This window comes from Lissotriton vulgaris, chromosome 3_1 (assembly GCF_964263255.1).
Source record: "Lissotriton vulgaris chromosome 3_1, aLisVul1.2, whole genome shotgun sequence".
In the NCBI taxonomy this organism is placed as follows: Eukaryota; Metazoa; Chordata; class Amphibia; order Caudata; family Salamandridae; genus Lissotriton; species Lissotriton vulgaris.
This window is the reverse complement of record NC_141689.1, coordinates 669,719,054-669,743,176: the sequence shown is the minus strand read 5'-3', so window position 1 is coordinate 669,743,176 and position 24,123 is coordinate 669,719,054. Positions and strand designations below refer to the sequence as shown.

The window sequence follows — 24,123 nt, the reverse complement described above, 5'->3', positions numbered from 1 at the left end:
AATTCTTGTTTTTATGAGAACCTCTAACACATGGGGGCACATTTTGAATTCTGAATTCGTACTTTTCCAGAATAAGCATTGTTAAACTATATTGCCTACTAGTATCGATGACTCCTACACTGCACCTTGTAGTCTTGTCTGATGTAACACTTCCAATACACTGATTTACACACCTATGATTGTGTCTGTGCAATGTGTGTATTATGTAAATTAATCAGAGAGCCAGTGGTTCTGGAGACTTGAGGGCCGCTATTAAAGGGTGCTAGTGAGGGAATCCATGGTAGAGGTGGCCATTGGGGGGCGCCAACAAACATTGTCACACAGGGCTCCACCAGTGTTAAAGACGGCCTGGCTTGTGCCTAGTTGAAGTTGGCTGACCAAAGTCCAATTGAACAGCATGTAAAGCACACGTCGTTCTTTTGGACTTGCTACATTTCTTTTAGATATCACGCAAGATAGAAATCTCTCTGCTTAGCCTAGTGTGCCACCTGGCTGGTATTTTGTTGCTTCTTTCCGTCTGTGCATCCAGATATACAATACAACAAGTAATATTACATCTACAGCAGTAAAATCTTATAATGGTACTATCATTGGAGCCTTGTGCTTTTCTAAACCCGAAGTGTACTTGCCTGTATAACCAATTCATGTAATTGTGTGTGTCTAAATTGCAAACCTGCCATAAGACACTTAACGTGCCGATTTATGTGTGAAAATGCAGTCTTTTCACTTGTTTAAGCATGAGTTTGGAGTGATATTTGGCGCTGCACCCACACGCACGGTCTGGTTCCTGGCGCACATAACCATGGCTGCAGCGCACAGAGACCCCACACTGCCGCACACAGAGGAAAAAAATTAGAGGGAACATTGCCTACCACTCCTATTTTTTATAGTATAGCCCACACCTTCCAGAAAGTGCTCCCACGTCTCCGTGGGTTGCAGCACGCTGCGTCCTGCAGCGGGGCGGGAAGAGCCCGATGATGAAACATGTCGCCAAAGGGCCTTTTGTTGGGTGAGGGTTATTTTAAGAAAAATACATCTTTTCCCTTAAGGAATACGACTATATCTGGGAGGATATCAGTATAAACTTTCTAGTGGATTCCTTATGGGAACAGTCCAGCCCGAACTGCCAAGCCAGGTTTTCCCTGGACCTTAAACAAGCATCCTGGGACCGGTTTCAGGGTAACACCCCTCATCAAGCAGGCTAGCTTGAATATAGTGGCAAAGTAAGCAAGGGACCCACGTCTGGGCATCCCCGCCAACTTAGGGTGAACAAAGCAAACACAAGGAGATGATGGATGGACTGAAACTTTTTAGACACTCACCCTAGTTGCAGATCTTGGTTGAATCCATCATTGTTCTTTAGCTCACTTTGCCACCCCAGTTCAGATCCAGCCACATGAAAATAAGTCTTGACCCTGTTCCTTATGGGTACATGCCAAGCCAGGTCTTCCCTGGACCAGAAACAAGCATCCTCGGAAGCATTTGCTTGCGTGACAGTGCAGGATTTCCATGCTCAAATTAGAAGAGCACTCTGCTGTCACTGCGAGGTCGTCACTGTGTTGAGGTTTCAGCTCACCTGGTTCTTGTTTTCCCTCTACGAGGAGGGATGTCTAACTTGTGACCAAGACGGGGACCTAAATACCTTGCCTTCAGGTAAATGTAAATTGATACTTGTATAGCGCACTACTCACCCGCAAGGGTCTCAAGGCGCTTGTACGAATACCGCTGTGGAACCCATCCTGGCTTTCCCTGTGAGGCGTCCACTCCTGGGCACCCCCAAGCCTTAGCGTTGTGGGGGCCGTTGTGGAGATTAAGCAAGCTGTTGCCCAGAGTTGCAGAGTGGGACTCCATGATTGGAATAGGCACCGAGGCGAGAATTATCAGGTCCGTGGAATTTTTTAGCCCAAGACCCGCCGAGGCGGGGAATTGAACCCGGGTCCCGGACTAGACCTCTGCATCAGGGTCTGCCGCTCTAATCATTGAGCCACACTTCTCCACAGGTAATGGGGGTTTAGATCATACAGTAGGGAATTCTTGGCAGAACACTCACCCTAGGCAACTAGATTGCGGAACGCATAGTAGGAGTAAACTATACCCAGTAATTATATGTCAGCATATATACACTGTTTTAGCAGGATGGTGGAATTATTAATTCTCTTCATTGTCCTTATATTGCTAATCACTTTTATCTGCTTCAGTCTATTAACTGTGCAGCGCATATATTTTATACAAGAATAAGGATGGTTCAATAAATATTCAAAACACTCCTTTGTGGATTTCTTGTATATCTCTCTGAAAGCACAAGTAACTAAACAAAAAGGTTCTAGGAACTGTTACCACGATTCCTGGGGGTGGGCGGGTCAGGGTTGACATGTTCCGAGGTTGCCCAAACCATTTGTTACTTCACTAGGTTTATGGGTACTTATGGTGGACTATAGGCCAACATATCCTGAGGGGGTGCATACAATCAGTCTGGCATCATCCCAGCATTTATGTCGTCCAAACAAATTCACAGTTCCTACTGGAAAGTGGAAACCATATGACGTACGCTCATGTAGTGGTGGGAAGCTCTGTTTTCTTATCAGATATCAGACATTGTAAAAGAAATACATAGAATGTTTTCAACCATTTACATTAATTGAACACAAATGGCTCCTGCTTCCTACAGGCCACTGGACTGAATTTAAATAAGGAAGCTAGAAAGCACTTCTAGTTTGCACCAAAGACCATTAAAAACTAAATAAATGCTACCACTAGCCAGGATGTGGGCAAAATGTTAAAAGGAGAACTACCCCCTCAAGAATGTGAGGCAAGGAGACCAATTAAGTGTACTAGAATTGCAGTGTGAATGCTCCCTTCCAATAATACCATGCATAAACTCTGTCACAACTTGTAAATGCTGGGTAACCATTGGGAACAACTGGTCATACTGTTAAGGCTGATCAGCAGAAGCACAACATCTGTGAAATTACATTTTGGGTGGTACTTTTACTTTTTCTCTTTACTTTCCACTAGTCTAGGTAGCTAACATGGTTTTGTTATCCCCTACGTTGTCTCCGTTAAGACAGGCATTACTGTAGAATGGCGTCCACTTATTGTAGACAGAAAATAAGTGCCCTAACACAAACCAAAAAAATTGGTCCTCCACTCTGCTCTACTGCTCCGGAGTGGAGGACCGGACCAGGTGGACACCGTCAGATTCTGAAGCTACGGAAACGTGAGCCGGTCCTAATGTGTAATTGAATGTCGAGTGAATAAGCACAGCAAACAAGTATATAGCCACAATTGTACCAGATGATATTGAAGTATCTACAAATTTACAGTGGGGATAGTTATTTAATTGAAGACAAAGTGACACACAATGGGGTCAATAAACTGAAAAGTCAATCTCTGGAAAAAGGCATCATTAAAAAGGCAACCACAATAATTTTAAAGATAAAAAACAGTGGGCGGCCCGAGATGGATTGCTGACCTGGACCGGAGTATCTTTTTAATAAAATTACACAGTGACACAGTGGTGTCTAGTAGATACAGTAAGTCATCCATGAACAAATGGCCTCAATTAAACACGCCCTGTTACTGAGTGCATTGGCACCGGTTTTATGGAAAAAATCTCTTTTAAAAAATAAATGGGACGGAAAAGAATGAATTACATGTTTGTCCTGATGAAGGTGGTCAGATTGATTTAATCCACTGAAACGCGTCGACGCTGGAAATTCTGTTAAATTTCTCAAAGACAGAAACATACAACGATAGAGAATTAACTCCTCTGTGGTGTGCTGTCTATTATCGCAAAAAAACAACTATATGACAAATTTGAGTGTCTCATTACATTCCTTTCCAGGGTGTTATTGTAAATTTGACAATTAGTAAAAGTGTAATATAATATGTTTTTTATTGAACTGTATGTTTTTATCATATTAATGCAGGATTTTTATTAAAACTTTTTATAAGTGCCTTGACATCCTGAGTTGGTGTGTTACCTTGATGAGCTGTTGGTGACTGTATATGACTGGTGCGGATATCTGTTCATGTATGTATGCTTTGAAGTATCTTGAAATGGAGAACTGATTTTTGACTGTTGAGGCTACGGAAAAGTAGACATGAGTCGGTACATGGTTGGTTCAGGTTAGATTGACCATCCTATTACTTGACTGGGTACCTCTACAATTCCTAGCATTAAGGGGAGCACCTCTAAGAGTGTAGCACAGATGAGAAAATACAAAAACAACATTTACATTACAGATCTTAAATACTGGAAAAAAACATACTTTCCGTAGGAGCAAATTTCCACACAGTTTTTGCATGTGCATCTCCGACATACACTGTGCCATCTTCAGAGGCGACCACATCATGAGGCATGTCAAAGCTCTACAAAATGAAATTCACACACATTTTCAGTTTATTTTTCTAACAATAGCGCCAGCCTTCCTTTTAAAAAGCAAATATATATACATGCACACGAACACATTCACTACAAAGAAATGCGTCTGGATAAAATATAACCTTTCGGTTTAAAAAAAAAGATTTTGCAAATACAAATACGTTGCAACGACTTGTTCTTTATAGAAACTTAAATTACATATATGTTTTTTGCTCATAAGGTCTTTTATTCCAGGTCATCAGAGATAAAGAAAAGAGAGTTGTCGAAATTGAGAGATAGAGAAGACGTCTAGAAACTTTTAGTGAAGTGATTAAAGATAGCAATACACAAGTTACTCTAAACCTACCACAAGTTTCTCTTGACCAGGGCTTCCAAAAATAAACCAAAATATTGAAATCCAAAGGGATCTGCACCACAAAGACTCATTCTTGAAGCACCTGACCCCCCATCCCCTTCTTCTTGGGCATCTGAGCCGTACTATACATATGATGCGTTTTCTTTGATTGTGCTGGGTGCACCTTTTGAAAGGTGCAGCCAGCGCAAACAAGGAAAATGTGCCGTATTAGGATGAATGTGCTGCCCCCTGAGCAGCGCATTCATGAAGCTGCTCCGTGTTTCACAGTGCAGATGGCAATCCGCCTGCACTTTTAAAGGGGATTAGAGATCCCCTTGCAGGCAGGTGCCCTCTGATGATACCGCTGGCACGTTATGTTTGCCAGCGCTATCATTATTACAGAAGGGGTGGCACATGCGCCAGCAGCCCCTTCTGTAATACCAAAGTGGCTCGGGCACAAACACCCATTGCACCTCCGGGGCACTCCGGTAATACGGCCCATGATGAGGTACTGATTAAAAGTACTACGCCATAGTCTTTCTGCATTTTTAATATGCCCTGAGGGAATTCAAATGTGTTTATAGGTAAGATACCATGGAGTCTGTTAACGATCAACCACATCCCAACCCCAGCAGGTAATATAAAAAGGTAAAGGCCCAATCAGCTCATATAAGACTTTTACTCTGCTGGGGGTATTATGCTAATACCTCTAATTGCGATTACTGAGGTGCAGAAACCACTCTTAATGTCAACCCATTTTTAGGGTGAGCAGCTCTGCTGCACTGCAAGACATGGTGTATTGAGGTAGGGACTTGAAGCTCCACCCACGCTCCGCTCTTATTTTTCATTGGCTTGTGTCATTGTCCACTGTAAACTGTGGCTGTTCATTGGTCAAAAGGCTTACTAGTCCCTCCTTAGTACCGCCTTGTCACATTTTGTAACCTCCCATGGCGACAGCACCTGTTACATGTGTTGTTGCTCGGTAGGCTTTAATTACAACCACAGAGCACTATTTTCTCAAATAGCGTTGTCCTGCATGCTGTTGCATGCAGGACACGCTCTCCCCATCACGTATTTTTTTATTTCACCAGCACAGCACAAATGGGGGCCGTGCTTTTCATTTGTTTGTTTATATTTTTGACAGTGCACCTTCATAGTAGGGTGCACACCGCGCTTAATATATTAAATGCCGACCGCGCTTTTGTTTTCTTACCAAAAACAAGTTTATTTATTTTTAACAGTGCACCATACCGTGTTTTCACTTTCATAGTAGCACCAGACGCGCTGGATGCCTTTGCCACAAACAATTTTAAAAACATTGATTTCTTAATTTTGAACAGAGCCCCATTTGCTCTCACTTTCATAGTAGCGGACGTGCTGTCCCCGGACTCGCCTAACACCGCTCTCCCCACCCACTACTCAGCAGAAGCAGGAGCAGCGGTGCCACCCAGTCACAAACAACTTCTTGCAGGAAGAACAGCGGTCGGCAAGGTAACTGGCACAGGACCAACTAAATGCCCTTTAATTAAATTCAACGAGTGTGCTTCAAAAAGGCGTTTCTTCACCTTGCTGTATGTATGTTGGTTTCCACTCTAGTTCTAGAAAGTTCCAAGTAACTTGGAAGGTTCAACAGATTCTAATCTAGGGCCGGATGTGAGCAGTTCCCAGCCACGCCAGGAAAACACTTTACCCTCAAGAGGCAAAACGCTTCCAGAGCAGCACATTTCCTCTGCCAGCAAAGAACCCTGGGAATATTAAATAACATTACTTTCATAACAACAGAGGAATAACGAAAAACATTAGGCGCTTTAGTTCTAATCCCAGCTAAAACCACCACTCTTCTTCAGAGCTTCATCCTGCCATTGAGACTGTTCTTTCTTTTTGTTTTCATGGTCCCATATTTCAAGGCACCTTCCTGTCTCTGCTCTTCCGCACGGCGCACCCCACGTATACACAAGTGTCTCCTCAGAATTGATTATCCCTTGTGCACGCTGCCATCTCAAGTCACAACCCCTTGTGCACATCTGTTATGTTTGCATGTTATAAACGTTAGGTACACTTGCACGTGTCCCAGTGAAAACCGACACTCTTCTCCACAGGTTCATCCTGCCCAGGGCTTTAAGTGGGTGGGGTCTCACCGGTGCTGAGCAAAGGCAGTTTTTTAAAGGGGGCCTCGAAACGGGTCTCTATCGAGCTCTGTTTTGTGCCCTGGCACAGGAGGTCTGTTTTTTCTGGGCTGCAGTGACAGCAGGCACGTCAATGTGCACGTGGTCACTTCTCACTAGTGGAGAAGTTACGGCATGACTTCATGCCAGGTGAGCATTGTCGGGGAAGGGAAATTCTTTAACGAGAGCAATTTTCTCTTTGGATTTCCCTTCTCTTTTTTAAACTCAGAAGCAGCAACTTTGTCGTGGTGTCACCAGGACTTTAAGTGGAAGCTCAATATTATATACAAGCCATAGTTGCTGCTTATTTATCTTATGCAACTAACAACCATTGGCAAAGCCAATAGTCCTGACTAGGTATGATGTTACTTGTTGTATCATATATCTGGATGCAATGCCAGAAACAGTAAAATACAAGTCGGGCAGCACACTATGCTAGGCACAGATTTTTAACTTATGTGTTTTTAAGCCACACCCTTAATTACATTCGCCACGCCCCTATGAGAGACCCCCAGTTTTTTCATCCCACTTAAAGCCCTTATCCTGCAATTTAGACTGTTCCATCTTTTTGTTTTGAAGGTCCCACATTTAAAGACACCGTCCTGTCTCTGTGCTACCGCACTTCATGTATACACGTGTGTCTCCTCGGAAGTGATGATCGCATGTACACACTGTCTACTGCAAGTAGAAGTAGTTTATTAGTAAATTCCAGAGTGGTTTCTCCTTTTATCAAAGGTTCAATTAATTCTGCTATCCCCTTGGGGTTTCTCTTATGGCCCCAGAAGCTAAATCTTGAACACATGAGCCCCTAAACCCCCAGGCTCCTTCCTTCGCGCTCATCTTGATGGGGCAAGGATTCGCATGTAAAGCGCCTTGCTCGCACACAAAACCCTTGCCTAAATATATAATCACACTAAACCAGTTGTTCGTCATTTATTAAGCGTTTTTCCAAACACGCGGGTGTCCCCAGGATGCTTGCTTGTATGTCTTTCCCATACTAACGAAGCTTGCACTAAAAGAAACGGCTGTTTCGCTGAAATTCAGTCTGCGCATGCGTCGGTCATACCCATGTGATGTGACGCACTCGCATTCTGGAGGGATTGTATTGCTCATGCGCACTGATGCAAAAATGGCCGCTTGTCTCTCACCACGCTCTCCGCTTGCTACCGCTGCTTCAGCCTATCTGTCTTTTCGCACTAAACAGTAATGCTATTGTCATTATTAAATAAGGGATGTTTAGAATTTCATCATGGTATACAGTGTGATCATTTTATATGTGATCTTAATTTGTTCTCGCTTACTTTTCATGTACCGCGTCTCTGTGGGCTGGGGGCATACATGAGCGACGCCATGCTGAGGCTCCTCTGAACCCTATCATGTGACCTGGGAGAATCCTCACTGCGCAGACGCTAAAACAAGCCAGCTGGCTCCTGAAGCACAATGCGCCTGAGAAACTCTCTGGGAAGGACAAATCTCACCTTGGAAGAAGCAATACTGTTGCTACCTATTGTGAACTTTACTGTACTGCTGTATGCTTATGCATGGGAACGTGAACCCAAGGGGCGGGTAGGAAAATTTTAATATTTAGGATGGGAAAGTCGAATTCTAGGAGGTGGTAATGACCGCACCACCTCTCCTGACCAATCATAATGTGGGAAACTGTCACTTGCAACATTAGTGGGTGGTCTGAGGGACCCCGAAACAGTATAACTGCCCTAGTTTAGCTTAGGAAAATTGTCCGACTTGTCCGAGTAGCAGACCTGTCACTGACCCTACGAACTCTATAGGTGCTCAATCTGAAGTGCTGCGGAGCACTCTGTCCATACTTTCCACAAACTCCTAAGGGGTGGAAATTGTCCTAAGTGCTGGCGAAGCACTTTGCTGGGAAATTCGAAAAACCCAATCGGGGTTTCTGGCGGATTACTTGCAGAGAGGGGTAACGCAGGCGTTGCTTCTGGAAGCTGTGGGTGTTGGTCGTACCTTGGTGAGCCCAGTCCCGATCCCAAATCCTGAGGGGTATCCTGTCCTGACTGCCCGTGAGCTGTACCTGCTCGCATTCTGGCATTCCTTCTCTGAGGGTCCTTGTCCTCGTCCTTCCAACTGACCTGTGGCCAGGGTTGGTCTCCACTCTGAATTAGGTAATTATTAGTCTGTGGGTTTGCGTCTCTCTCTCTCTCTCTCACTCTCCATTTTCTTAATAAAGCACTCTTGCCTGTGATATTGCTCTATCACCTTTAAAGCAAGCTTTATGCAATTGTTTTCTAGATTTGTTCCACTTCTCTCCCCACCTTTAGAAGATTGCCAAACTGTTATATTTTATTAGTATGTTCCAATTTTTCCCTTTTCCTTTAGTATGATTACAGTGAACTTAGTAAGAATAGTTTAAAGCACTTAGGTTAAGTACATGTTCTAGGTCCCATCCATGTCCTTTGTCCTAGTATAAAGTTGCAGTGACTAGTTTTGTTCTAAAATTCCTACCTTTAGTGTTCCCATATACTCAATGGTCCTAGTGTTAATTCATAGTTACATATTGGTCTGGATTTTGATGTTTGACGCATTATTCTGCATATCACTTATTGCCTTGTCATACTATCTTTGAACTTCTATATAAAGCTTTGAACATCCTCAGGTGTCTGTGGTCATTTTACGAAAATTGTGGATAAGTATTGTACTGATTATAAAGAGTATTGTTCCTAGGCCCTGTCTACTATTTCCCTGATAGCTCCAGATCTGTCATAAGAATTGTGCCTGTGGTAAGTCAGGTGCATGGTAAGCAGAGGTGAAACCAAACCTTAATTGCTCATAGAAGCGTGCAGGAGGAGAAGCAAAAGTAATCATCACCCGGTTCACCCAAATGTCATTGATGGATCTGAATTTGCACGCCAGGGCCCAGTGCGTGTAAGAAATTGGTATTCTCGGTGACCCGGGTGGACTGCGCGCTCTATCAGTAATTTTCTGGTAACCAGAGGATGGTTTGGTCTAGTTAGATTAGGTAGACAGGATAGTTGATAAACAAACCGTGAAAATAAAATGTGCTGCTAATTGTCTACTGTATTGGTTCAAATATTTTGAAATATTTTAAAGATTTATATGTAAATGTACATGACTTTGCATTGCTGCTATAAATGTTATATTAACCGAAAAATTGTTTGTAAATGTTCAGTGTAGTCCGAATCCCCAGGGAAGTATTTAGCTAACGGTGAGCAGAATCCGGTTAGCTGTTGAAGTCACTGGTTTGAGTCATTAGTGCAGGGTTAAGGATAACTGGAAGCACTAATTAGGTCCTTTTGTTTGCCTCTGAAGTAAATGATAGCTACGAGTCCTTTATAAAACTTTCATTGTGATATCACCTAGTAAGGGTCGCATACGAAAGAAGTAGTAGGGTCTCCGAGGCTTGCATGGTAAGTAAATTAGTCCGCTGGTGAAAGCCTGACTTAGTATATATCCCAGGGAGAAGTGGATAAGTCGGGGGAATAACAGGTTCTATTTTACGTATGTAAAAGGTTAGGCAAAGAAGTCTATCCGGAGTGAATGAAAAGTAGACAGAAGTGGTTTACTAGCAGTGAAAGAAAATTCTTTTATCTCTTTAGAACACTCAGACATAGTGGCAAACGTTGCGTGTTGTTGACTAAAATCTGCATTCGCACTTTAGGGAGAGTAAAAAGTTTCCGTTACCTTGTGAAGGAGGGAGTCGGTCGGAAAGCTGCTCTGACGTCACTCCGTGCCGCGCTGGTATTGGTCAAAACAGCGGGTGTGTAGTGGAGCTGAATTTGTGAAGGAGGGGTAAGTGCCGAAGTGTGAGACTCTGTCTTGCGGAAAGGCCGCGCACCCATTGGTTAAGGATCTTTTGTGTTCCCTGTGCTGATTGGGTAGTGCGAAATAAAAGTTGCGCTAGCATTGGAAGCACAAAGGTAAACAAAATTAATCAAGCCGAGTTAGAAGCGAGTCTGGAGAGTTGCATGTGGTATCCAGATTTCATACCAAATCCAAAGTACCTAGGATTTCATAAGGATCAGCTTATACGAGGTAGACTGCACAAGATGTATGGAGTAAAAAGGAAAATGTCTTTCTCTGATAAAATAAAGAATTTTTTCAAAACTGACAAGCCCATTAGAACGAGGGAAGGCGTGCTCATTCCCCCGCCAAATACCCCTGCCTCTTTCATGATGTTTGATAAAGGGTACCACACCTGTGTCTGGTTAGAAAACTGGGCAAAGTATACTGCAGATGACGGAGTTCTAGCATTCCCTGTTGAAGGTACATTTAATGGTCGGGTTCTGTTTAACTTAAGGACCCGCATGAATGAATTACACCCTAGACCTAGATTGACCCAGTACGAAGCCCTGGAAGAATGGGAGATTGAGGCTCTAGAGAGAGATAGACCCCGGATGGATAAGGGAGTGAGTAAATGGTATCCGAGGGTTCAAGCGCAGACCAAAGAGCAGAAAATGAAACAGTGGAGGCAAACTATGATGACTGAAGGACTGTTTCCTATGATGGGGGTATTAGAAGAGAGGAAAGGAAAGTGTAAAGAAAAGACCCATCATTTAATGCCTGTGGGGGACTCAGAAGATGAGCACCTAGAAGATTTGTTAATGAAAAACCCACCTCCCTATGTTGCAGAATCAGAACCTGTGCATTCTCCAAACCCCTTTTCGAAGTATCCCAGATGTCAGAGGGATAGTGATACAGATGGTACGGGTACAGACAGTAAAACCAGTAATGGGGATGGGTTTTGCAGACCGAAACGTACGGTCCCAAATTATCAGCCGTTCGGAGAAGATCCACCTCGGTTGGTCACTCCGACTGCTCCAAGTATTTATCCTCCCTTGGTACCTCAGGTATTGCATGACAATTCTGCAGAAAAGGCTTTAAGAGAAAAGGAGAAAGAAGCCCTGGCTAGACAGCGAGAGGATTTAGTTCGAACAATTGCCCAGATACATCCCCATCCTGATTCCCTGACTATTCCAGTAACTATTGGTCCAGCTATCCCACTGTATAGAGATGACCTGGCTAGTCCTCGTCCTCCTGTTAACTCCCCAATTATGCCCACTCCTAGCATCCCTCCCCCGAGGAAGGAAGTATTCATAGATGACGATCAAGAGAGTGAATGTGAATCTGTGGTCCTGATGGATTTGCCCATCAGAGAGCCTAGGACTAGTATGTCGGGGGCAAGAAGTCAGACTAGACCGAAAGAGGTGTTGATTGAAGGTGCATCGGGGGTTAGGAGTGCCACCGTAGTATCCCCAGAAGAATTAGACAGATGGACCAAGGAATTGGAGAAGGAGGCCACTCCCCAACCGAAAGCATTAGAGATATATAAATTGAGAATAGAAATAGAAGAAATGATGGCTGGAAATGTAGGAGTTGAGCGCCTAGGTTCGTACAGTGAAGAAGAGTTACTGTTTATCAGCAAAAATCTTACCCGAAACGCTAGGTTGCTCCATGAAAGGATAATGGATACAGCCACAGAAATGGGAATTGATGTTAGTCGCTCCAAAATCCTTCAGAAACCCTACCGAGTAGACTTTTCAGACAAAGATTTAGAAAGCTTGAATGTGGTGGGAAAACAGATCCAGATAAAGGAATTGTTGAAGCTCTTGCAGAAGTGGGGAGAGGTGGGGAAATGGAGGACACGGTGGGCAAAGAAAAAGGAAGACAGCAGGGCAAAGTCTCAAGCTTCAGAATTCGTGTTAAAAGAAGTAAAGCCGACAGAAAAATTGTGCCCCATGAGAGAGGTCCCGGGGGGAAAATATGTCCATGTCCCTTGGTCCCGACAGGATATTGTGTCATTTACTAATGACTTCCCGAAATTACGGGAGAAACCAGTTGATTGGTACAGGCAGGTAGAACGCATCATAAAAGTTCAGAAATGTCTCTTGAAAGACCTGGATGGGTTTTTCGACATTGTAGTCCCTGTAGATCTATGGACCGATTGTAAAATTGAAATTGATTGGCCCAGTGAAGAATTTCCCAGGGATGAGAAGACAGGAGCTCCCGCACCTGAAGTAATGAGGAAGTATGAGCAAGTCATACAGTACCTTAAGAAAAAGGTGCCCGCAAAGGAGACAGATTGGACCAGAATAGATAGAACCACCCAAGAACGCGATGAAACTGTCCATTCCTTTTATGAAAGGTTACTGCAAGTATTCAAGACTTACAGTGGAATCGATAATGTGGACATGAAAGACATGACCCATTTCAGTTACAGATTTGTGCTAGGATTAAGACCTGAAATATCACAATGGATTCGAGATAATAAAATAAGTTGGCAGGGAAAACCCATAGATGATGTCCTGAAATACGCAAAATACTGCGAGGATGAAATCGAAAATAAAAAGAAGGCCCTCAAGGAGAAGGTTATGTGGGCCCAGGTGAAATTGGCTGAACAGCAGGAAAAACAGTTAAGTAAATTGACTTCTAGTAATAATGCTCAGAATGCCACTGCTGGGGGAGGAGGAAAGCCCCGAGTTAAAATGAGTCGGGAAGAGGCCATGAAGAAGTTTCCGTGCCATGGGTGCAGCCAGATAGGGCATTGGAGAGACGAGTGTCCACACCTGCAGGCCGGTAATGCCCCTATAAATGGTTTAAATCCACAGGTGCCGAAAGAGGGGACAAGAAAGAACCAGCAACAGGTAAAATTACCCCCAGTACCTCGCGCTCCTAGACAAAATTTTAAGAATCAGGGTCAGCAGAATGAGAGGGCGGAAGTATGGGAAATCGAGAATGAAAGAGATGCCATCATTCCACAATATTTGTTAAATGATACCTTCCTCCGTGAAGATCAAGATTGACGGGGCCTGAGGGGGGAGGATGAGGAGTGCGTACTTGACGCCTCCTTACCGGTAGACCAGACTGGACCATACATTGAAGGAAAGGTTGAAGGAAAAGACGTCACCTTTCTGTTGGACACTGGTGCTACTAGATCTACTGTGAGAACAGTGGATGTTCCTAACCTACCCCTCTCGGGAGAAGCGATCCAAGTAGTGGGTGTTTCCAATCAAATAATAAGTACCCCTGTAACTGAACCAATGGAAGTTTCTATAGGGAATTTCAAAGAAATGCACAGATTTGTGGTCTGTGATTCCAGTCCTGTGAATCTGCTAGGACGTGATTTGTTGTGCAAGATGAATTGTACCATCTATTGCACACCAAAAGGCGTCGAAATTCAGACCCCCGATGAAGATGGTTTGTACAAGCTGATGTTGGTCAGACAAGATTCTGATATCAGACCTTTAACAGTTGAGGATTTACCTGAAGAGCTCCAGTTAAGAGTAGTTCCAGAAGTGTGGGATTTCACCGGAAAAGATGTAGGCTTAATGGCAAATGTGGACCCAGTTAAAATAACAATAAAAACGAATGCTGTATACCCCAAAACGAGACAGTACAAAATGAGTGCAGAAGTAAAAGCAGGAGTAGCGACTGAAATTACCAGGCTGCTCGAAGCAGAAATAATAGAAGAAGTGATGAGCAGTCCCTGTAATTCACCTATCATTGGGATCAAAAAGCCTAGTGGGAAGTACCGGGTGGTGCAAGATTTGCGCAAGGTAAACCAAATTGTTGTGCCTTGCTGTCCTGTAGTGCCTAACCCTGCAGTGATACTATATCAGATTCCCTGGAATGCAGAATGGTTCACTGTCATCGACCTGTGCCATGCATTCTTTTCCATCCCATTGCATCCAGAAAGCAAGTTCCTTTTTAGTTTTGAATTTGACAGTCATATCTATGTCTGGAATCGTGTCCCCCAGGGGTACACCGAAAGTCCATCGATCTTCAACCAGATACTAAAAAAGTGCCTTGAAACCCTAGTGCTGCCAAAGGAGTCTGTTTTGGTACAGTACATAGATGACCTGCTAGTGGCATCTAAAACCCAGACGGACTGTGTCACTGACACAATTGCCTTGCTGAATCACCTAGGAAAAGGAGGACATAAAGTGTCACCTGACAAGTTACAATTTTGTAAGAACTCAGTGAAGTATCTGGGGCACCAGATAGAAAAAGGAATCAGGAAAGTTACTACAGAAAGAATCAAAATAATTAAAGCAATGGAACTGCCCAGAACACAGAAAGAGGTGAGAATGTTCTTAGGAGTCGTGGGTTACTGCAGACAATGGATTGTAGGATTTGCGGCTCTAGCAAGACCCCTGATAAAAATGACAAAGAAAGGAGTAGAAGACCCCGTCAGTTGGGACAGTGAAAGCATGAGCGCTTGGGTAACTTTGAGAAACTGTCTATGTACCGCTCCTGCATTGGGTATGCCTGATTACTCTAAGCCCTTTGAGCTATTCTGTGACACAAGAGAAAATTGTGCTCTTTCAGTCCTGACCCAGGAGCACGGATTAATTAGACGACCGGTGGCCTATTTTTCGGCCACCCTAGATCCGGTGGCTGCTGGATTACCTGGATGCCTGAAAGCAGTTGCTGCTACTTGCGTCAGTCTGGAACAGAGTGAGAACATTGTCATGGGACATCACGTCACTGTATATGTTCCTCATTCTGTTGTAATCCTACTGACTAGAACTAAGACCCAGTACCTCACACCTAGTCGGCTGACTAAGTATGAGAGAATTTTGATTGGTGCTGAAAATGTAACCATTTCCCGGTGCAATGTCCTAAACCCTGCAACTCTGTTGCCTGTTCCTCTGGATGTAGACATTGAAGAGGAAGGGGAACATAATTGCATCGATTTAACTGAATTCAGTACTAAGCCCCGTCCGGACATCCGTGAGATAGCTTTACTAGATGGAGATCTTACCATCTTTGTGGATGGCTCGTGTTTAAGACATGAAAGTGGAGGACTGTGTGCCGCCTATGCTGTGGTCACATTGACGCACACTCTGGAAGCATCTTACCTGTGCGATGTGAAATCTGCACAAGTGGCAGAGCTCATCGCGTTAACCAGAGCATGTAAGAGGGGTAAGAACAAGAGAATAACTGTTTACACCGACAGCCAGTACTGTTACGGGGATGTTCATGACTTCGGCCAATTGTGGTTGCAAAGAGAATTCATGACTTCCTCAGGCACCCCTATCAGAAATGGAAAAGTGGTGCATAACTTACTGGAAGCTATCCAATTGCCCAAAGAATTGGCTGTGGTCAAGTGTGCGGCTCACCGATCAGGAAATGATGATGTGACAGCCGGTAATAGGTACGCTGACCAAATTGCACAGTTTTGTGCCCGATACCAAATGTCCCTCCAAATTGCGTTGTGGGGTGGAACCAGCTGCCAACTTATGCTGTTTGAGAATGTGTCAACTTGGGAAGAATTAAAGGATCTGCAACAGGCAACAGACAGGCAAGAGAAAGGCAGGTGGGCAGCAGAGGGATGCAAATTGAGAGATGATGGTGTGGTGGTAAACTCGACTGAGGTGCCTGTATTGCCTGACAGCCTGATAGACCCCATGGTCAGAATGATACATGAACCAACACATATGGGAAGGGACGCAATGTGTCGGGTGTTTGACAAGGTGTTCTGTAATTCAAAGTTCAGGAACCAGGCGGAAAAGCTTTGCCAGAGGTGCCTAGTGTGTCAGCAATTCAATGCAGGAAAAAGGACTGTGGTAGAACAGAGTAATATCGGAAAGGCAGTAGGTCCCTTTGTCAGAATGCAGGCAGACTTTATAACAATGCCTAGGTGTCAAGGGTATAGATATATCTTAGTCATAGTTTGCCTATTCTCTAGGTGGGTGGAAGCATATCCCGCAAAGAAAAATGATGCCCTAACTACAGCCAAGCTATTGCTTAGGGAGTTGATACCTAGGTAAGGAATTCCCGAGACAATCGAAACGGACCAAGGTGGGCATTTTGCCAACGATGTCCTAGAAGAACTCTGTAAAGCATTCAAAATGAAGCAAAGACTGCATTGTGCCTACCGTCCAGAGGCTTCTGGGGTAGTCGAGCAAATAAATGGCACCCTGAAATCCAGATTGGCAAAAATGTGTGATTCCACAAAGATGAACTGGATAGAAGCTTTACCCCTTGTGCTGATGAGTTTGAGAAGTATCCCGAACAGAAAAACTGGCCTGAGTCCCCATGAAGTGTTGATGGGAAGAGTGATGCGACAGGCATGGGTACCCGGACACAAACTGCTAAGCATTTCTGATGATATGGTATTAGAATACTGCAAGCAGCTGGGTGACCAAGTGCGTTCTCTCTCTAAGCAGATTGGAGAGACTGAAGACGAGTGGCCAAAGACTCCAGCACATAAACTGCAACCAGGAGATTGGGTGGCGTTAAAGAAACACACCCGGAGCAGTTGCCTGAAACCAAGGTGGGGAAAGCCAAGACAAGTGATCCTCGTCACTACAACTGCTGTAAAGTGTGCTGGTGTACCGAAGTGGATCCACGCCAGCCACACAAAGCGGGTAACTGGAGAAAACGCGACTGGAGCTGAAGGCAGCGCAGCTGAAGAGGCTTCCGAGGAGGAGAGTCCGGAGCTAGCTGACATCGAACTGCCGAGCACAAGTCGAGACGTTGAATGGTTCCCCGCCGACGACCAGGTTCATGATCCAATACGAACCAGGAAATATTCCTACTTAGACAGTGAGTGGGATAGTCCAGGTGAGCTAGAAATAGAGGAAGAAGGTCAGGTCAACGAGAATCACAGTACACCTGATCAGGAAGTAGGCCAAGTAGGGACAGATCAAGACATCGAAACTCCTCCTGAAACTCCGGAGACTGGAAAGGGACAGATAGTAATTAGAGCTGACGTTCATGCAGAAGAAAACGAAGAGATCGAAGAGCATGAACAGGAACAGATAGAAATAGATCAACGTGCTCAGACAACAGAAATAAAAGCAACCAGAAATAAAAAGCAAGTACGATTTGAATCTGAGCAGGGTCAGATTAGGGACCAGGCAGAAGAAATAGATGAAAGACCTGGAACTAGTCAGACAAACAGGGAAACAGAGGTGCCACAACAAAAAGTAAAAAGAGTGCACGCAGAAGGCCAAGTTTCCTCAACTACTGGAAGGCACGGAGGCAGAAGTGCACCCCGATACGTCAAAAGACTGAGGCTCAGACTAAAGACAGTCGAAGAAAAACTGAAAGACCGAAAAAGGGCTGAAAGTGAAAGAAAGGCAGCCCAAGGCAAATCGCTAAGAAAGAGCGACAGAGTAAAGAAACAGAACCGACTGTATCGGAGCCCTGAATGGACTTACTTTGTGTTGGAGGAAATTGACGAGCCCCACCACAGTGGCAACAGTGACGAAGAGTCTATCGCTGATCGGAGTTCTGACGAAGACCCTCCTTGAGAAAAACCCCGAAGTGAGCCTCTGGTACAAAGAAACGAAGAGGGGTAGCAAAAGCCACCTGTAAGCTAAAATGTCTGATCCGAATGTCTCTGGAAGATCCAGATGTGGGGGTCTTAAAACTTGCTGTAAGATATGCTTGTGTAGTATAGCAATGCTAATAGTAATGTGGATAGGACTAACAGTTTTTCTCCCTTTTATGATAAGTAAAAATCCTAACTTGTCCCCTACTGAACCAGAAGCAGTAGACGTAGGGGCTGTACAGACTGCAGAGACACCACGAAGCTTAGAAAGACGCGACAAACAAGTAAGACTGACACACACACGACCTAATTTAGAAGCATCAGATGAGGATGGACTACACTTTCACAAAATGAGAAACAGGACACATTTAAATGTTTTTGCTAACTTGTTAGTGCATTACGTAGAAGCTATGGAAATAGAGGACTGTTATGTCTGCATGAAGCTACCAACCTCAGTGGCTGAAGGCGTGACATATCACCATCTACCTTTAGCCTATGGAATTTCTTGTAGTATATTAGCTAGCTTGTTTTATAGGAGCACTTTACAGTACTATTATTCAAATGCTGACGTAGTATTTTCTGAGCTTCCTATTAGAGGACACCTGAACCTTGTACATATAAAAAGTGACGTGACCCGTTATATGGGAGAATATTTTCTGACTATAGGCAACATAGATTTAGACGAAGCAAGACAAGCTAATCTGACATGTTCTCTGCATGAGCAGGAAAAGATGTTCATAAAGATGGCAGACAGAAGGAGAGAAAAGTTTCAGAAGAAAGCAAATGACGAAAAGGATAGAGTCCCTAGGTGGGCTGAGCACATGGATAACACCTCGCAAGGCGAAGCTAATCCTGCCTTGTTGTTGGATTTTGAACGAAAGGGGAAACTTTGTATCCATAGGGAAAAGACAGAGTACTATAACAATGTATTCATCGGTTCCAGCGAGTGTGAACATAATTACAAGGTAATTGGAGGTTGGGGTTTCAAAAATGGGTCAGAACCTGTGTTTCCCGGAATATATTATATATGTGGGAATAAGGCTTATTTCAAATTGCCGGATCACTGGTATGGAAGCTGCTACTTTGGCATTGTTTTCCCGAAAATATACCATGTGAATAATGCAGCTGGAAGCGATGAAGAGACTAATGGCCTAGTGCGTAGTAAACGTGAAAGTGTAGGTGAAATTATAGGTGATATCTTTAGTGCACTGATACCTGGAATGGGGGTAGTTCTGAACACCCATAGAATCTGCAAATTGTCTACAGTAGTGGACCGGCTATCAACGGACACTGCTGCTGGATTCCTGATGGTCAATACTGAAATGGTTGCGATCAGATCAATGGTTTTGCAAAACCGTCTTGCCCTTGACACTCTATTAGCAAAAGAGGGCGGAGTCTGTAGAATGCTGAAAGCGCAACATTGTTGCACTACATTCCTGATAAAAGTATCGAATTAAAACAATATGTGAAGAACATAACTAATTTGGAAAAAGAACTCAAACCATTGGAGGTTGACAGTGCCTGGACGAGACTGACTGGAGGTCTCTCCTCTATAGGTAGTTGGTTTACTAACCTAGGTAGAAATCTGTTGTGGAAAATACTGATGCCAATAGTTGTGATAGGCGTAATTGTCTTGATCATTTTCATTTGTTGCAAGTGCAAGATATGCAAAAAGAAATATACAGTAAATAAGAGGGGGGTGAAGAGAAATATTGATGAACTGGAATTAGAAGAATTAAGGAATGAAGTCTACAAAAGGGTGAAAAATCACCACTCTCATAGAGAAGCTGAAAGAAAACTCAACAATAAGTTTGTTGAAATCCAAATGAGTGATGTGGATGAATGAGAAAAGTTGGCATCTGTTTCCTTAATGTGGTGATGATAGTAAATATCATCAAAGATGGGATTGATGGGGCAAGGATTCGCATGTAAAGCGCCTTGCTCGCACACAAAACCCTTGCCTAAATATATAATCACACTAAACCAGTTGTTCGTCATTTATTAAGCGTTTTTCCAAACACGCGGGTGTCCCCAGGATGCTTGCTTGTATGTCTTTCCCATACTAACGAAGCTTGCACTAAAAGAAACGGCTGTTTCGCTGAAATTCAGTCTGCGCATGCGTCGGTCATACCCATGTGATGTGACGCACTCGCATTCTGGAGGGATTGTATTGCTCATGCGCACTGATGCAAAAATGGCCGCTTGTCTCTCACCACGCTCTCCGCTTGCTACCGCTGCTTCAGCCTATCTGTCTTTTCGCACTAAACAGTAATGCTATTGTCATTATTAAATAAGGGATGTTTAGAATTTCATCATGGTATACAGTGTGATCATTTTATATGTGATCTTAATTTGTTCTCGCTTACTTTTCATGTACCGCGTCTCTGTGGGCTGGGGGCATACATGAGCGACGCCATGCTGAGGCTCCTCTGAACCCTATCATGTGACCTGGGAGAATCCTCACTGCGCAGACGCTAAAACAAGCCAGCTGGCTCCTGAAGCACAATGCGCCTGAGAAACTCTCTGGGAAGGACAAATCTCACCTTGGAAGAAGCAATACTGTTGCTACCTATTGTGAACTTTACTGTACTGCTGTATGCTTATGCATGGGAACGTGAACCCAAGGGGCGGGTAGGAAAATTTTAATATTTAGGATGGGAAAGTCGAATTCTAGGAGGTGGTAATGACCGCACCACCTCTCCTGACCAATCATAATGTGGGAAACTGTCACTTGCAACATTAGTGGGTGGTCTGAGGGACCCCGAAACAGTATAACTGCCCTAGTTTAGCTTAGGAAAATTGTCCGACTTGTCCGAGTAGCAGACCTGTCACTGACCCTACGAACTCTATAGGTGCTCAATCTGAAGTGCTGCGGAGCACTCTGTCCATACTTTCCACAAACTCCTAAGGGGTGGAAATTGTCCTAAGTGCTGGCGAAGCACTTTGCTGGGAAATTCGAAAAACCCAATCGGGGTTTCTGGCGGATTACTTGCAGAGAGGGGTAACGCAGGCGTTGCTTCTGGAAGCTGTGGGTGTTGGTCGTACCTTGGTGAGCCCAGTCCTGATCCCAAATCCTAAGGGGTATCCTGTCCTGACTGCCCGTGAGCTGTACCTGCTCGCATTCTGGCATTCCTTCTCTGAGGGTCCTTGTCCTCGTCCTTCCAACTGACCTGTGGCCAGGGTTGGTCTCCACTCTGAATTAGGTAATTATTAGTCTGTGGGTTTGCGTCTCTCTCTCTCTCTCTCACTCTCCATTTTCTTAATAAAGCACTCTTGCCTGTGATATTGCTCTATCACCTTTAAAGCAAGCTTTATGCAATTGTTTTCTAGATTTGTTCCACTTCTCTCCCCACCTTTAGAAGATTGCCAAACTGTTATATTTTATTAGTATGTTCCAATTTTTCCCTTTTCCTTTAGTATGATTGCGGTGAACTTAGTAAGAATAGTTTAAAGCACTTAGGTTAAGTACATGTTCTAGGTCCCATCCATGTCCTTTGTCCTAGTATAAAGTTGCAGTGACTAGTTTTGTTCTAAAATTCCTACCTTTAGTGTTCCCATATACTCAATGGTCCTAGTGTTAATTCATAGTTACATATTGGTCTGGATTTTGATGTTTGACGCATTATTCTGCATATCACTTATTGCCTTGTCATACTATCTTTGAACTTCTATATAAAGCTTTGAACATCCTCAGGTGTCTGTGGTCATTTTACGAAAATTGTGGATAAGTATTGTACTGATTATAAAGAGTATTGTTCCTAGGCCCTGTCTACTATTTCCCTGATAGCTCCAGATCTGTCATAAGAATTGTGCCTGTGGTAAGTCAGGTGCATGGTAAGCAGAGGTGAAACCAAACCTTAATTGCTCATAGAAGTGTGCAGGAGGAGAAGCAAAAGTAATCATCACCCGGTTCACCCAAATGTCATTGATGGATCTGAATTTGCACGCCAGGGCCCAGTGCGTGTAAGAAATTGGTATTCTCGGTGACCCGGGTGGACTGCGCGCTCTATCAATCTCTGGCTTCCCATGGTGTCCCTGGGGTCTTCCCCAACAGCCTCAGTCTCTCTTCTTCTCACCATCGCTCCCACTCTATGCGCTACTTATACGTTATACCTCAGAGCACAGCTTTTCTTACACCAGACAGACAGCAGTGCATACTCCCCTTTGCGCAGCACAGATGAGAGTGCAAGCTTTATTTGTGCTGGAATTATGGTTTTCAAGGCTCATGAGTACAGAGAACAGTGCTAGTTTCACTTAAGGAGGACAGGTACCCACCCAAGCTTCCGTTACACAGGACACACAGTAGTGGGACATGTCCTTTTCAAGGACAGACAACAATGCAAGTTTCCCTTCTGACAGCAGTGGAAGCTTCCCTTACACAAGACAGCAATGCAACCTTCCATTACACAGGACAGACAGCATGGCAAGCTAACCTAACACAGTACAGACAGAAGAGCAAGCTTTCATTAGACAGGACAGACAGCAGTGCCACCTTCCATTACGTGTGTCTGGCAGCTTCAGAAGCTTTCCTTTCAGAGACAGTCAGCAGTAAAATCTCCCCTTTTGCAGGTCAGACTGCTGTATAAACTTTACTTCCGTAGGACAGACAGCAGTGGATGCTTTCATTGTGCAGGACAGATGTCACAGCAATCTTCCCTTTAACGTACAAACAGCATTAAAAGGTTGCACAATGTCTTTAAAGTTTTAAGTTGTCTTGTTTTATGTAGGTTCGTCCATGTATAATTCATTATGATGTGTTAATTTAGCGAGCCCGTCTTTTGTAAGCAGGCATTTTTTAGTATTTTATACGGTACCTGGTGTGATTTTTTTCTTTTAAACCCTTTGTTATAGGTGGTGTCGTATTTTACGGACAGGCTGGATTGTACCGATGTGTGTTTGTTATGTAGGTGAATGTTTCATATGATATTACATCTTTTGTTGCTGTAAACATGCAAATCCGCAACATAAGAATACCATTCACATAATTCCGCTCCATAACACACAATACCACTGCACATAATTCCAGTACAATTAATACCACATCACATAATTCCACAGTACACCAGGACACATAATTCCACTCCACAAATCCACTTCATAGCACACAATTCCATGCCACACATTTCCACAACTAACTAATCCAATCTAACCCACATAATTCAACTACACACAACATACATACACTCCATAATACATAGGTAAAAAACATTAACATCTACAATGCCAATAGCTCTAACTCAAACAAATGTGATACCAATTGCATTTCTAATGCTTTTTGCTAGGTACGTTGAAGCCAGTGATAGCAAAACCAAAAAAAGATAGAAGGCCTTACTTTCCGTTAACCATGTACTTTTTTCTTGAAAGAATTAATGTGTCACTTAATTTAACATGTAATGCATGTATTTATTTACCACGGTGTACTAGTTTAGCTCTTTGAAGAAACACAAACCATTGTCCTTTGGTGTTAAATGGCAAAAGGCGGTGATCTCTATCGAGCAGCTACCCGATTTGTAACCAGGAGACCTGGGTTCAAACCACGGCTTTCCCAAATGACAATATTCTGTGTTCCTATGAAAATCTATTTACTTCAATGTGCCACATTTTAATTGAGAGTCGAATCTAAGACCACCTTGAACACATTTGCTCAGGGTGTTGCTGTTTAAGACCTTACTTACATAAGGTTTATAGACAATACCGTTGATTCACATACTACTTACTACAGCCTTGGCCATATATAGAGTACAGATGAGAAACCGGCATCTCATGGTACTCATGACGGTGTTGTCAGGAAATCGTAGGTGAGGAAAGGCCATTTTTAAAAACTATTACTGTTAACTGATGTCAACGTAGTGATGTGATTTATTGAACTTTAGTGAAACACAAATGTTCAAGAAACAACCTATTTTTAATTTGAAAAAAAGCCTTTATCATATTTTTGCTTGACATTTGCTTTACACATCTTTTGCTG

The 24,123-nt window shown here is 43.6% G+C and overlaps 1 protein-coding gene across 5 annotated transcripts in view; it reads right to left on the bottom strand.

Moving 5' to 3' along the window:
- PAM (peptidylglycine alpha-amidating monooxygenase) overlaps positions 1-24,123 on the bottom strand; it is a 1,271,905-nt gene that overhangs the window by 88,269 nt on the left and 1,159,513 nt on the right. For all 5 annotated transcript variants that reach the window (XM_086960973.1, XM_086960975.1, XM_086960971.1 and 2 more), the window contains one exon: positions 4,272-4,371. In XM_086960973.1, coding sequence (XP_086817099.1) covers positions 4,272-4,371 — 100 coding nt within the window. The remainder of the gene's footprint in view (positions 1-4,271; positions 4,372-24,123) is intronic.